The 15,616-nt window shown below is 35.5% G+C and overlaps 1 protein-coding gene across 2 annotated transcripts in view; it reads left to right on the top strand.

Annotated features, from left to right (window-relative positions):
* LOC150077304 (nucleosome assembly protein 1-like 4) overlaps nt 1-15,616 on the top strand; it is a 432,049-nt gene that overhangs the window by 166,771 nt on the left and 249,662 nt on the right. For both annotated transcript variants that reach the window (XM_090386809.1, XM_090386808.1), the window contains one exon: nt 10,981-11,122. In XM_090386809.1, the coding sequence (XP_090242935.1) occupies nt 10,981-11,122 (142 nt within the window). The remainder of the gene's footprint in view (nt 1-10,980; nt 11,123-15,616) is intronic.

The following is a 15,616-nucleotide window of genomic DNA, read 5'->3' as shown; positions in this document are numbered from 1 at the left end:
GCTGATGCTCCTAAAAACCAAAAAAAAATAACAAAAAAAAAAAATCTTACATTCTTTGGTGTTGCTCAAAGGTTCCCAAAGTGTTTGTTAGCTGTCTGATGGCACCAATCTCACACTAGCGGATATGGCACCCCATCTCTGCTAGTGTGAGATGTGCTTCCCTAGAGTTAATTTTTTTAGGGGAGTGCATGTTGTTTATACGAAATACTTTCTTAACAAAATATAGATAAACCATCCTTCAAATTCAGGTATGAAATGTATTTTATTTCCACCTTTGAGATTAAATCTATTGAAGTGTGTATTAATTTATAAAACTGTGTACTGCTCATAGCTAAATTTTCTGTCAGATCTGTTTATTTGCACTTGTCCTGTGGGGGGGGGGGATAGGGTGTTAAATATCTGAAAATTCCTTTCTCCCTTCCCTTTGGTTCTTATTTTGACATATACCCTCATTCCTGGAAAGGTTTTTGGACAGTTCTGGTTGTTTGAATTTTAGGAGAATTCTGGTTGTTCTTGAATGTTTGCACAGGTGGGATTGACACAGATTTTCAGCTGTGTTTTGTTGGTTCCTGGAACTTTTAAGGCTAATTGCAATTCCATTTCCTCCCAGTCTCTTCCTCTAAAAGAAATGTATATAAATGAAAGTGCGTTTCATTATTACTCTAGGAAGAAAAGCTAGATAGATATAAAATTTCATTTCACTGCATGTTTTGTTGGTCCCTTTGGCAGTATTAGGTCCAATTCTGATTTCATAGCTCTGATCCCCCCCCTCCTCCAAACCACCATCACAAAAACATGCTAAATCTGGACCAGTTGGTCTCATAATTTTCAAGGTTTGTTTAGACTGGTCTTGATATTTTCATGTTAATAGGTATTAATATCAAAATATGAAGACCCATTACGTTTATGCATACTTAGAAAGCAAGTTTGATATGCTTTAATTAGTATCATTAATATATAGTGAAAATTGTAAGGGACACAGCATTGAATCCTGAGATACATAAACCATGAATTAATCATGGAATCATATTGAAATGCATAATCATGTATTATTATATGCTTATTATATTAATCACAGCAGAAATGTTAAATACATGTCATATTTCAGTTGTTAATAAAATGCAAGAAGTAAATTTGTTATGAAAGTGTTGAAAATATTATTTAATAATTTTAATAATTTAATTTATTTTATTAAATTACACAGTGATTTAATTTATTAAATTTAATATATTAAATCACAAAGCCACTTGGAATACGTGGTGCATTTCACATGCTGTTAATTACAAAGTATATATTATAAAATGTGTAGTGAATTGGTCCTTGAGGATGTCACAGACATTCTTTAAAGATATGCCAGACAAGCTGCACTTGCTACCTGGGAGTCTAAAACGCTGATGAAACTGATATTCGGGTGACACTCAAGTCAAGTGGACCCAATTTTGGTGAAGTTTGGACGGTCTGTGACAACCAAATCCTCTGCTTGTACCTTCACGATGGTGGGACTGGTAGTAATCCTGGGTATAACCTCCATGCACAAGTACATGGTGGGTGACCACCCAGGTGTGAACCAATGTAAGCAGGGGTCGAGGTGTGGCGCCCACACCACATGGAGGAATGCCACCCCTCTATGTTACCAGGCAGTAATAGGTGGTAGATGACTCTCATCAACCGGTGCAATACCACCACTTTGCTTATTGGAGGCTTAAAGTGGTGGAACCCATGTTTAGTCTCTAGAGCCAAATTCTGGTCAACCCTTCTCCATCTCTTCCATCATGCAGTATGATTGATGACTTTTGAGGTTATGATGAACATCGTGGCGAGATCCAATATTCCTTACATTTCGAGGGTACAGCTCTAAAATGGTGTTCGCAGGCCGGCCGCTAGATGGTACACCGGACTGAACCTATTGGTAACTCTCTAGGAGACTTCCGGATCAGCTAGTGTATAATCTTGCTACCTCTACTCTGCCAGATAGTGACTGGAGGGAGTCCGAGTAGTGTGTATGTGGGGGCATTGTCGAGGCCACGTTATGTCAAGGATCTGGGTATATTCTTACCATGTGTATGCCATATCCAAAAATTTCATTACTTCATACAGCATGTCCCACCCACTTTTTCTTACTATTGAATACACCATGAATTGTCAAACTAATAGAGCAAGCTTATCTGCGAAAAGATCTAAACCTCACAAGCACTTCCTAATTCATTTCACAAATATACGTGGTCTCAGTTCTAATCTCATCGATGTCCATTTCCACTTGCAGTCTGCCAAACCCCATGTACTTTTTCTGACAGAATCTCAATTATCAGTTGATTCAACTACTGCTCATCTCAGATGCCAAAATTATTCGTTGTATGATTCCTTTCGCCTCAAAGGTGGTACTTGTGCATATGTCTGTTCTGATATTCCCTGTCAGAGACTTGGCAATTTGGAATCTCCTCTCTTCGATCTTCTCTGGCTTAAAATCTCTCTACCTCATTGTGTCAAATTCATCTGTTGTCTCTAACTTTTGTCCGTCTCTTCTCCCACCTCTGTCCAAACCAGATGGTTCTGTTGTCACTTCAGCCAAGGATAAAGCTGACCTGTTAGCATCACCTTTTCCTTCCAATACATGTATTAATGATCTTGGTAAAACACCTCCCACCATTCCCAACACGTTCCATTCAATGCCTCCTCTGGTCTTCCGTCAAACAGATGTCAGAAGGATTTTGATGCATCTTGATGCTAAGAAAGCTCCAGGTCCTGATGGTATTTCTCCACTTGTTCTCAAAACCTGTGCTCCTGAACTTACTCCTATTCTTTGCCACCTTTTTTCACTTTCTTATTCCAAAGGTGTTTTTCCTTCTGCTTGGAAATTTGCTCATATCTAGCCAGTTCCTAAAAAGGGTGACAAATTGCTCCCATCCAATTATAATTCCATTGCAATTACTTCTACTCTTTCTAAAGTAATGGAGAAATCAATTAACCACCAACTCTTAAATTACCTAGAAACCTTCAGTCTGATCAATGATTGCCAGTATGGATTCTGTCAGTGTTGATCCACTGGTGATATTCTGGCTAATGTTACCCATTTACGGACTAATTCAATGGAAAGGTTTGGTGAAACAGAAGTAGTTGCTCTTGACATCTCAAAGGTTTTTGATCGTGTTTGGCATAAAGATCTTCTAAACAAGCTTCCATCTTATGGTTTGCCAACTGTTTTTTGTAATTGGTTATCCAGTTTTCTCTCTCATCGCTCACTGAGGGTGATGGTAGATGGCTTTCTGTCTTCTAACTTCTCCACTAATGCCAGTGTCTTCCAAGGTTCAGTTCTTTCCCCCATTGTTTTCCTCTTGCATATTAATGGCCTTCTTCCATTGACTGGAAATCCTATCTATAGTTTTGCCGATGATAGCATATTGCATTCCACTTTCCATTTTGAGAAACCTTGTTCTGCTCAATCAGCTTCAACTTCTCGAAAATCTACTACCAGTTCTTTAAATGCTGATCTTCAGGTAATTCTCCAGTGGGGCAAAGACAACTTAGTTGATTTCAACCCTTCTAAAACTCAGTCTTGTCTTATATCTCGCAAAAAGGATTCTTCTGCTCCTATACGTATCTTTGGTGACACTCCAATTTCTAAGCAAAATGATATATCTCTTTTGGAGATTACCCTGACTTCTAATCTCTCTTGGCACAAGCACATTACAAATATTGCTTCCTCTGCATCTAAAAAAACTTGGTTTTCTCTTTCGCTCTCGGCATTACTTTTCTACCAAACAGCTGCTCACTCTGTATAAATCGCAAATCCACCCTGCCATGGAATATTGTTCCCACATCTGGGGTGGTGCCCCCCAAAACCTCTGTCAGGCTTCTTGATTCCCAGAAGAGGGCAATTAGGTTAATTAATGATTCATCTCTAACAGAGTCTCTCCACTCGCTGTCTCATAGATGTACTGTTTCTGCTGCATGCCTCTTCTACAGATACTTCCATGGGCACTGTTCTTCTGAATTGGCTTCTATAATTCCCGCACTCTCTTTCAAAACAGTTCAAACATGTGTAGCCACCAGCCAACATCGATTTACTGTCCAACTTCAAACTCACAGAATCAATTTTTCATCTTCCTCGTTTATTCATTCAAATTCCGTTTCCTGGAAAAACCTTCCTTCATACATATTTCCTGACAATTACAGTCTACAGAAGTTGATGTCCAATGTCAATAAATATCTTCTTTTGTCTTCTCAACCTCCAACCCAAGCACGGTACTAAGTATTATAGATTTTAATACCTCTCGTGTTTGGGGTTTAAAGAAAAAAGAATATTACATTGGGAAGTATGGACAGTGAAAGGAAAACAATTACTTTTATTTGTTAACCAATTAGTAATTAATTGTAATTAATTATTAGTAAATAACTAACTATCTTGTAAACATGATAATCAGTTATTTACTTTTTACTTCTATTAATCACAGAGAAAAAAATTCAATTAATTTAAGAAATAAAAACCTAATATGTTTGAAATGTAATACTCTGCATACGTTATCTTTGGAATCCCTTCCCCCTCCAGTCCCCTGTTCAAATACAAATTTGGAAAGTTGTTCTGTTGATTTTGTTCACAACAGAATAAATTTTAATTAAGTAATCAGTATTTTTAAGTAATCAAATTCATCAAAATCGTTAATTCATCGTCATCAGCTATTTTCACAATGGGATGAAGGCCTCTCCAGCATCTTTCCAGTTCCTTCTGTTTTGTGCAATGGCGATCCATTTACTGCCCGCGAACTCTTGAATTTCATCTGTCCATCTCCATTGTCATCTTTCAGGTTTTATTTTAGCTCCTCTTGGGTACCATTCTGTTATTTTCTTAGTTGGATATCTGTCATCGTCTTCGAGCTATGTGTCCTGCCCAAATCCATTTCAGTTTTTTTAGTTTTGATAAGAATGTCCTTTACTTGAGGTTACTGTCTAATCCATGTGTTTCTCTTCTTATCCAACCATCTGATTCCTAATATAATTTGTTCCATTCTTTCTGTGTAGTTTTTAGCTTCTCTTTCCATCTTTTGGTGGGTGCCCAAGTTACATTTCCATAAGTCATGGTGGGGAGTATACATTGGTTCATTATTTTTGTTTCAGACAAATTGTGATATTGCTCCTCAGTATGTTGACTATATTTCCTGAATGCTATCCATCCAAAATTTATTCTTCTCTTGACTTCCAGCCATTTATCATTATTACAGCTGATGATTTGCCCAAGATAAGTATATGAATTCATCTTTTCAATTTCTGCTCATCTAATTTTCATCTAATTATTTGGGATCATGACTTATGATCACAATGTCATTGAAAATTGTAAATGGTTTAGGTACACTCCGTTCACTTTGACTCCTTTCTGTGTCTAGTCCAATCTTCTGAAAGCTTCTCCAAGGGCATCAGTAAACAACTTCGGATGTATTGTTTCTCCTTGTCAAACTTCTTTCTCAATTTTAAATTTGTTATTGTCTTTGTATAGTCTAATAAGGGAAGTAGCATTCTCATATATTTTCTTCAAAATCATAATGTATGGGGTATGTATGTATGCCTTGTCTTTCCAGTGCCCGAAACATTGCCTTATGCTGTATGGAGTCAAATGCCTTTTCATAATCCACAAATGCCAGGCATAATGGTGTTTTATATTCATTTGCTTTCTCTGTTAGCTGTGATATTACATGAAGGTGATCCATAGTTAAGAATCCGTCCTAAAGCCAGCTTGCTCTTTCGGTTGATTCTCATTAAGTATTCTTTCTAATCTGTTAGTAATGACCATTGTGAACCACTTGTAGATGTGGGACAATAAGCTAATTGATCTATAATTTCTAATTTCTCTCCTTTCTTATGCAGCAAAATTAGGATTGCATTATTCCACTCCTTAGGCATCATGCCTTACCTAATGTATTTTGTAAAAGTCTTTTCAGTTTCTGTGCCATGTCTTTTCCTCCTAATTTTAGCACTCTACAGTAACTGCATCTTCACCTGGGGCTTTTTGATTCTTCATTTTCTTCAGTGCATGTTCTCCTTCATCAGGAAGGATATCAGGTATGTGTTGCTAATTTGTGATCCATCTTCCCCCCACTGCTGGCAACATTCTCTTGCGCCTTATATAATACTTTATAGTAGTCTTCTGCTATTTGAATTATGCCTTCTCTGCTATTTATAAGTGCACCATCGCTATTCTTCAGATTCAGTATAATTTGTCTTTCTGTATTACTGCTCATGACTGCTGATTTAAGTCCTTTGTTTTCCCTTAATGCTTTTTCTACTTTTCTTGTGTTAAATCTTCTTATGTCCTCTCTGAGTCTCTTTCTAATGGCTCTTCATAACTCAGTATACTCAATTTTGTCCTTGGTATTTATCTTGCTCCTATTTTTTGTCTTCAGTTCATCGTGACAAGTGTTTCTTGACTAATTTTTTCTTCCTTGGTTTTCTTTTTACCTGTAGGTTTCTTGGGCTTTATCACTTTCAGAAAGTTGTATTCCTTGTTGATATCTTGGTCCTGAATAGTCTGCAGAAGCTCAAACCTGTTTCTAAGTTCCAGTATATACTGCTTTTTCTCCTCTTCTGTTATTTCAAAGACCATATTATTTACTTCCTGTTATCAGACACAGCCTAAAACACTGATGGATCCAATATCTCTCTATTACAGAAGATTTAGGAGAAGTCCGGTTGGCCTGCTTCCCTAAAATTCACTCATGCACACCTTCTCGATGGTAAGCCCTGTTGCGTCACTTAGGTGGCAACGGTGTAGAGTGGTTCTCTTCAAGATGCCTGGTCAGCATGAAGAGGAAAAGACCAAACCCTCCAGCATATGACAGCACAACAATACAAATGGCCCTCAGTCCCCAGCAGCTTTCACTCTCCCTCTTACGGCAGCGAGAGGATCAGAGTGGAACTAGAGGGTGCTAAGAATCTCTGAGTACGACCAGGCTGCCATGCACGGAAACTGAACTTGGCCTGTTATAACATACAATCACTCATCGGTGAAGACAGGATATTAGAGCTGGAAAAGGAATTAGAAAATGTGAATTGGAATATCATCGGTTTGGCTGAAACAAGAAGAAGAAATGAATCACTTATAAGTTTATCAAATGGAAATCTGCTGTACACCAATGGAAACAGTGAAAGGAGTGAAGGTGGAGTTGTGTTTCTGGTCCATAAAGATTTTAAAAACAACATTTTGGAATTCAAAAGTACATCACCAAGGGTGTCAAGACTAATACTCAAGATTTCTAAGAGGTACAAGCTAAAGATTATAATGATTTATGCACCAACATCGAGCCATGACGATGAAGAGGTTGAAGAAATGTACACCGAAATTGAGAGTCTTCTCGATGAGCAGAAAACCCACTACACTATTATTATGGGGGACTTCAATGCTAAGGTTGGAAAAAGGCAAAACAGTGCAGAAAGAGGAACTATAGGAAATTTTGGAATTGGTGAAAGAAATAAAAGAGGTGAAAGACTTGTGGAATTTGCAGAATCTGAAGGACTGTCAGTAATGAACACTTTTTTCAAGAAAAGGGTGAGCAGAAAGTGGACACGGAAGAGTCCAAATGGATTAACAAATAATGAAATCGACTTCATCCTCACTAACAGAAGATATATTGTGAATGATGTTACCGTCCTGAATAAGGTAAATGTTGGAAGTGATCACAGAATGGTAAGATGTACACTTGATATAGATGTAGGAAAGGAAAATAAAAAACTGACTCGAGTAAATAATACAAAGGTCTTTGAGATAGCAGAGGAGGAGGAGAAAAAGCAGTATGTACTGGAACTTAAGAACAAGTTTGAGCTTCTGCAGACTACTCAGGACCAAGATATCGACGAGGAATATTACAACTTTCTGAAAGTGATAAAGCCCAAGAAACCTATAGGGAAAAAGAAATCCAAAGAAGAAAAAATTAGTCAAGAAACACTTGTCATGATCAACCGAAGACGACAAATGAAGAGCAAGAAAAGCACTGACAGGGCGAAAATTGAGTATACTGAGTTATGCAAAGCCATTAGAAAGAGACTCAGAAAGGACATAAGAAGATTTAACACAAGAAAAGTAGAACAAACATTAAGGGAAAACAAAGGATTTAAATCAGCAGCCATGAGCAGTAATACAGAAAGACAAATGATACTGAAACTGAAGAATAGCGATGGTGTACTTATAAACATCAGAGAAGGCATAATTCAAATAGCAGAAGACTACTATAGAGAATTATACAAGGAGCGAGGGAATGATACCAGCAGTGGGGAAGATGGATTGCAAAGTAACAACACATACGACATACCCGATATTCTTCCTGATGAGGTAGAACGTGCATTGAAGAAAATGAAGAATCGGAACGCCCCGGGGGAAGATGAAGTTACTGTAGAGTTGTTAAAATTGGGAGGAAGAGACATAACACAAAAACTGGCGAGGCTCTTCACAAAGTGCATTAGAAAAGGTGTGACGCCTAAGCAGTGGAATAATGCAATCATAGTTTTGCTGCATAAGAAAGGAAATAAATCAGAAATTGGAAATTATAGACCAATTAGCTTGTTATCCCACATCTACAAGTTGTTCACAAGGGTCATTACTAACAGATTAGAAAGAATACTTGATGAGAATCAACCGAAAGAGCAAGCTGGCTTTAGGACAGGATTCTCAACTATGGATCATCTTCACGTAATATCACAGCTAATGGAGAAAGCAAATGAATATAAAACACCATTATACCTGGCATTTGTGGATTATGAAAAGGCATTTGACTCCATACAGCATAAGGCAATGTTTCGGGCACTGGAAAGACAAGGCATAGATACCCCATATATTATGATTTTGAAGAAATATATGAGAGTGCTACCTCCTTTATTAGACTAGACAAAGACAGTAGGAAATTTAAAATCGAGAAAGGAGTTCGACAAGGAGACACAATATCTCCGAAGCTGTTTACTGCTGCCCTTGAGGAAGCTTTCAGAAGATTAGACTGGTTGCAGAAAGGAGTCAATGTGAACGGAGAGTACCTAAACCATTTACGATTTGCAGATGACATTGTGGTCATAAGCCACGATCCCAAAGAATTAGAAGAAAATCTTAATCAGTTATTCACAGTTAGTAAGGATTTTGGACTAAAGATGAATATGGCTAAAACAAAAGTAATGATGAACAAGTATGCCACGGAAAGGGAAATAATGATTGAAGGAGCAGCAATTGAAAAGGTGGAGTCATATACTTATCTGGGACAAGTTATTAGTTGTAATAATGATAAATGGCTGGAAGTCAAGAGAAGAATAAATTTTGGATGGATAGCATTCAGGAAATATAGTCACATACTGAAGAGCAATATCCCAGTTTGTCTGAAACGTAAAATAATGAATCAATGTATACTCCCCACCATGACTTATGGAAGTGAAACTTGGGCACTCACCAAAAGAATGGAAGAGAAGCTAAGAACTTCACAGCGAAGAATGGAACGAATTATATTGGGAATTAGAATGTTAGATAAGAAGAGAAACACATGGATTAGGCAGCAAACTCAAGTAAAGGACATTCTTATCAAAACTAAAGAACTAAAATGGTCTTGGGCAGGACACATAGCTCGAAGACATGATGACAAAAGATGGACTAAGAAAATAACAGAATGGTACCCAAGAGGAGCTAGAAGAAAACCTGGAAGACAAAGGCGGAGATGGATAGATGAAATTCATGAGTTTTTGGGTAGTAAATGGATGGCCAGTGCTCAAAACAGAAGGAACTGGAAAGTTGCTGGAGAGGCTTTCATCCTGCAGTGGATTGAAAATGGCTGATGATGATGATGATGATTATTTACTCGAGTCAATGTTTTCCTTTCTTTTCTTAACATCTATATCAAGTGTGGATCTTACCATTCACTTCCAACATTTACCTTGTTCAGGACAGTAACTTCATTCACAATATATCTTCTTTTAGTGAGGATGAAGTCGATTTCATTACTTGTTAATACATTTGGGCTCTTCCAAGTCCACTTTCTGTTCACCCTTTTCTTGAAAAAAGTGTTCATTACTGATTCTCAAGCTTCTGCAAATTCCACGAGTCTTTTATTTCTTTTTGTCTCATTCCAGTCTTAGCATTGAAGTCCCCCATTATGATAGTGTAGTAAGTTTACTGTTCATCTAGAAGTCTCTAAGTTTTGATGTACATTTCTTTAATTAATTGTTAATTATAGATATACAGTATTAAATGAAAATATTGCTTAATGTGATCAAGTAACCTCAGGGGCATACCCAGCGTCCTAAGCTGGATATCATCATTCTTCTCTTTCCTGGTGATTTCCTTATACTTCTGACCATCCCTCCTTCTCTCTCTCCCCCACAGGGTAGAAAAAATTTTTTTTGGCTGGTGCAGCAAAAACCTCAGGCTTCCTTGCATCATATGGCTAACAATAATAATAAAAATGTTTTTTTAAGAAATTCTTCATAAGAAACTTTTGACCTTATCCATATAGAAAATATATATCCAGGCATTTTTTGAGAAGCAGCTTCAATTTTTAACATCATGTCTGGGAAAGTCCATTTTATTTAATACTGCACTTTCCAAGAATGAACTTTAAGTGATCCTTAAATCCTTCAGAATGATCTCACTTTTTTTTATTAATTGAGATCTCCACATATTCATTATTATCTGATGAATGTAGAAAGAGATTTTATTTAATGTATGATAAATGCAACTTAGTGAGAACTAAGATATATTACAGGAATAATGACAAACAAATTGGGATTGAGTTTTTTGATTTTTCAATGTGTTTTTGAGAAATGTGGAAGTTTACTATTCTTAGATTGGAGGATTTATTTACTCTTAGGTCATTTCAAATTTCAGAAGTTGATGTCCATCTGATTCTTGCAATTTGTATATGTTATGTACATAGTAAAATTTTATGACATGGAGGAGGCATCTATATTTGTTTTGAGCACTGATTATAATGGGTAACATTTTTTTCCTCTTTTTATGTAATATAGCTTACCCGAGCCTGTGAAGAGAAGAGTAAAAGCTTTAAAGAAACTTCAGTTGGAATATACCAAATTAGAAGCAAAATTTTATGAAGAAGTACATATTTTAGAGTGTAAATATGCAGAACTTTATTCACCTTTATTTGAAAAGGTAAATTAATTCATTCATCAAGAGAGTACAATTTCACTACATACAACTTTTTTTTTCTGCTCTAGACATGCTCATAAAATTTCTAGTTTCATTATGGTGTTGTAGTTAATTATATATTGATTCTTTTAATATGTTGAAAATGAATAAAATGTATCTTTGTGAAAGCAGTTAAGGTGTTACACTCAGAAGCACATTAACTTGTTCAAGCTATATTAGTTTTATGTGCAAGATTTTCTTATACAAGACAGATGTTCAACAGGACACCAATAGTTATTTAACACTTATAATAGTGTTAAACAGCTAGTAGTGTCATGTTGCTCAAATTGGATTAATTTTTTAAATTTTTTTATCATCAGCTATCAGAGGGCAGCATTACTAGGCTACTGTTGCCTTGTGTACATTTATGTCATTGTTCATGTGTCTTGAAGTTAGTGTTTATAGTGTAAAATAAGTGTTGTTTTTATGTAAAGAATATGCAGTACAACTTAAGGTAATTTTTTATTTAACACTAATTAAGCTTTTTTTATATCTAATTAAGCTATAATTTATGGGAACTACAGCAGACTCTCGATTAACCAGGACATTTCAAGACTCCAAATTAAAGAAACAAAAGGGGGGGAAAAAAAATCAACTAGAAATCAAAAAATTCAAGTAATAACTAGAATAGGTATAAACAGATATTTTGCAAGTTGTAAATAAGCGACAAGCGGCATTATAAGGCGTCATTGGGAGATTAGTGTACCTATTATCTTGCAATCCTGCTGTCTACACACCCGCCACTCAAAAAAAAAAAAAAAAACAGAGGGGGGGAGAGAGAGAGAGAGAGAGAGACACACACACCAAACGTTTAGTTTGTTTTAGTGCGTCATGTCAATTGTTGTGTTCCGTTGCGGCGCAAAAGGACAAATTTTGTTTCGTTATTTATGGCAGGTATGTCGGAATTTTTTTTATAGTAAAATTTTTTTTTTTTTTTTTTGTTTAGAAATCGCAAAAATGTTGGGTAAACGCAAAAGAGTTGCGTTTTCAGTTAAACAAAAACTTCAAATTATTCAAAAGTTTGAAAACGGTGCATTTGTTAAAATATCTAAGGAATCATTATAATAAGGATGGTATCAAAATGGCCAAACATTAACAGGTATCGCTTGGAATTCAGATATTGTCAATAATAATATAGTAGCAATATGTTATTAGTCATTCCCGAATTACGTAAAACTCAACGAAGTAAGAAATCCTGGAACGTATCCTTACGTATGTCGGGGACTTTTGTATTTTTGGATTAACCGGGAAATCGATTATCTGGAATTTGATTTTTACTATCTATCCCGGAAAATCAAGAGTCTACTATAGGTGTATATGGCACTTAAAAATTAATTTATGACATCCCTAAGAACCAGAAATTCTCAGGAAATCCTTGTTCCCTAAGAATGTTTGGGATGGAAAGTGTTTATTTCAAAGGTTATTTTCTGCAAAATGCTTCTAGGTCAAGTTATTGTGTAAAAATAATACAGTACTGCATATGCACTTGCATTGTGCATGTTAAGTTAAATTTTTTAAATTGACTTTAGAAAGAGAAATAGATAAGAATAAGAGAAATCACTATCATTCAACTTCATCCATTTTCTGAATATAGTGATATGCCGTTAAATGTTTTTTTATAAAGTCATTGGATAGAAATATTTTCTAGTTTTTGACATAAATGCCAAAACATGCTCTCAATTCTCATTCTGTTGTACACTTCTGGACTAATATTTCAGAGGTCAGTCTTCCCTACTCTTTAGTTTACAAATGAATTGGCTGTTAGGTGTTGCTAGCCTCCTTTGCAAAACTGGAATGTGGGACAACTGTATTGTCCTCTGTAACATGTGATCACAGCATCTGATGCCAAAGTAGTATAAGGCAACATTTTGGAAGACATATATGCAAGATTTTCCACATGCAGGCACTCCTTGACTTACATACTTAATTTTTTTTTTTTTTTTTTTTTTTTTTTCATGTACATAAGTCCAACTTCAGTCTTATAGGTACTAAATACATGTACAGTACTCACTGAGATTATAACCCCAACAAACTTCAGGCCCTATGTATGGTATTGTTTAGAGCATTTTAAGATTTGTAACCAAGTTCAATAATAATGTAGAGTACAGTATTTATTCAAAAGTAATTTAATCTGATATCTGTAAAAAAGTACTGTATAGCATATAGACAAGATACAAAAACAAAAATAAGTGTTTTTTTTTATTTTTTTTTTATTGTAAAATTTAAAACAGTGAAAAAGATTATCAATCAATTACGTGCACAAATTGCAATTAGCATGATATGCGCAAGTGAGATACGCAGTAACAAGTTTACAAAGCCTAAAAAATATGAATGAAGGGAAGATTCTGAAAATCATATTTATGTTTTTTATATGATTGAAGATGTCATGGAAGGGAAAACACAATTTACCATAATAACATAAAAACCCACAGAATTCCAGCTATCGGTAATAACGCAAATGCAATAAGATCGAATTTACTACCTGCTTATAATGGATTGCACTAACAGAAAAACCCAATAAATAGGAAACTGAAAATTGTTTTTATTGTTTTGTGGTAGTGACCTCCAGAAATGTGCTTTAAAAAAATATCACAAAGGCATTCAAAATTGATTCTTATAACCAAACATAGCAATAAACGGTTTTGGAGTTGTTGCAGTAGGATTTTTTCAGGAGCATCAGCGACTAAGGCCATATTGCTCCATTTATACTGTCTGCAAATCGTGTGTGTTCTGTGGTTGAGTTTCTGTTTGCTGGACAAAAAATCCAGGTTTTCAGGACAATAAATGGTGAAAGTGCAGTGCATTTTAATGGTTTGGATTAGTTTTTTTGAAATTTGATTCTATAAAGCAGCTGATTCTAGTGATCATGTTAATTGGCACCTACTTATTTCAGGGCTTACAATTGTTTTGATTGGACCATGTAGTCCTTCTCAGCCAGTTTGTAAACGTGTTGGCCATGTGTATTATTTTTGTAGTTAAAAGCGATATTTGTGTTGTGCTTATTTGACATAAATTTATATAAAACTAATATAGTTTCCATTATAAAAATTACCTTTTAGAGAGATAAATAGCTTAGTTATATAGTGAAAATTTAAACTTCTGAGGTCTTCGAACGAATTACCAAAGTGTGTTATTCGGTTCACACTATGATGTTTTCACGATATGTTGATGTCTCTGGAATGGATTTATATCATAAAGCGGGGTTCCACTGCACACGTCAGCTGATTTTGGTACTTTGCACGCATGGTTCAAAACTGTCGATATATTTTCGATATACAGGATTTTTATTAATTTTGAAAAGCTTTTTACATATCCACGAGTTCTACATAAGTAGAGGAGTGCCTGTATTGTAAAAGCTGAAAGAGGTAACATATTTAATTTGTAGATATGAATTTTTAATTTCATGTGGTAGGAAAAGCAATATAATCAGATGTTTGCAAACAAATAAACATAAATACTTGTGTAATGTATATAAAGAAATGTAAAAATAGATGTATTTTACAGTGATGATAATGATGTTTTAGTGCTGAATAGTTATTTGCATCATTTATCATAGAACATTATTTTCCTCTGAGTTGTGCTAATCATGCAGGCATGCTATCCAATAGTAGCGAAATAGCTATGAAATTGCATAGATACAGAAAGTAGTAGTAGTAGTGACAGCTCTGAAAAATCTCCATTTTTGATTGCTATAGATGGCAGTAATCAAAGTAACTCCAAGCTGTATCTAATTGTTGTGACCCTTCGTAATTAAGAAAAAAAAAAAAAAAAACCTCAAACAGAAGGCGGCTAGCTCTCAAGGCAACTTTACAGGGTACAACATTGGGCATCTTCTGATCAACCTGAAAGCATGTGGGATAACTTGAAAAACTGTCTTATACTTAGTGTGCTTAAAATTAAAATGTTATGATGTGCCTTTTATGAGGCATTATCAACACTAAATGCAAATAGGGAAAGTGAAGGATTTAATACTCTAGTACTCCTGAAAACTGGTGTAGCAAGGGGAATCAAAATAGGAAATTGAGCCTTAGGTGGTAATAGGCTGTACATTTCATCTCATTCATTTGTGCTGTAAAGGGAGTTGCATGTCCTCCTGTGAAAGTGGCAAACTTTCACAGGAAAGTTTGCTACTTTTACAGGAAACTTTCACAGGAGGCTACTATCTAAAAAAAAAAAAAATGCTGTAAGGCATTTTTTAGCAATTTTAAATGCTGTATACCACTGAAGTAAAAAAGGTTTTGCAGCATGTATAAACATGGTGACTCATCATTATCATCATCAGCCATTTTCAATCCACTGCAGAATGAAGGCCTAACCAGCAACTTTCCAGATCCTTCTGTTTTGTGCAATAGCTATCCATTTACTGTCCACAACCCCTTGAATTTCATCTGTTCCATCTCTGTTATTGTCTTCTAAGTTTTCTTTTAGCTCCTCTTGTAAACCATTCTGTTATTTTCT

The sequence above is a fragment of the Mastigoproctus giganteus genome, chromosome 12 (genome assembly GCF_048544385.1).
Source record: "Mastigoproctus giganteus isolate SK-2022 chromosome 12, ASM4854438v1, whole genome shotgun sequence".
Taxonomy (NCBI): domain Eukaryota; kingdom Metazoa; phylum Arthropoda; class Arachnida; order Uropygi; family Thelyphonidae; genus Mastigoproctus; species Mastigoproctus giganteus.
Note: the sequence above shows the minus strand (reverse complement) of the source record. Positions and strands in the feature narration are given on the sequence as shown.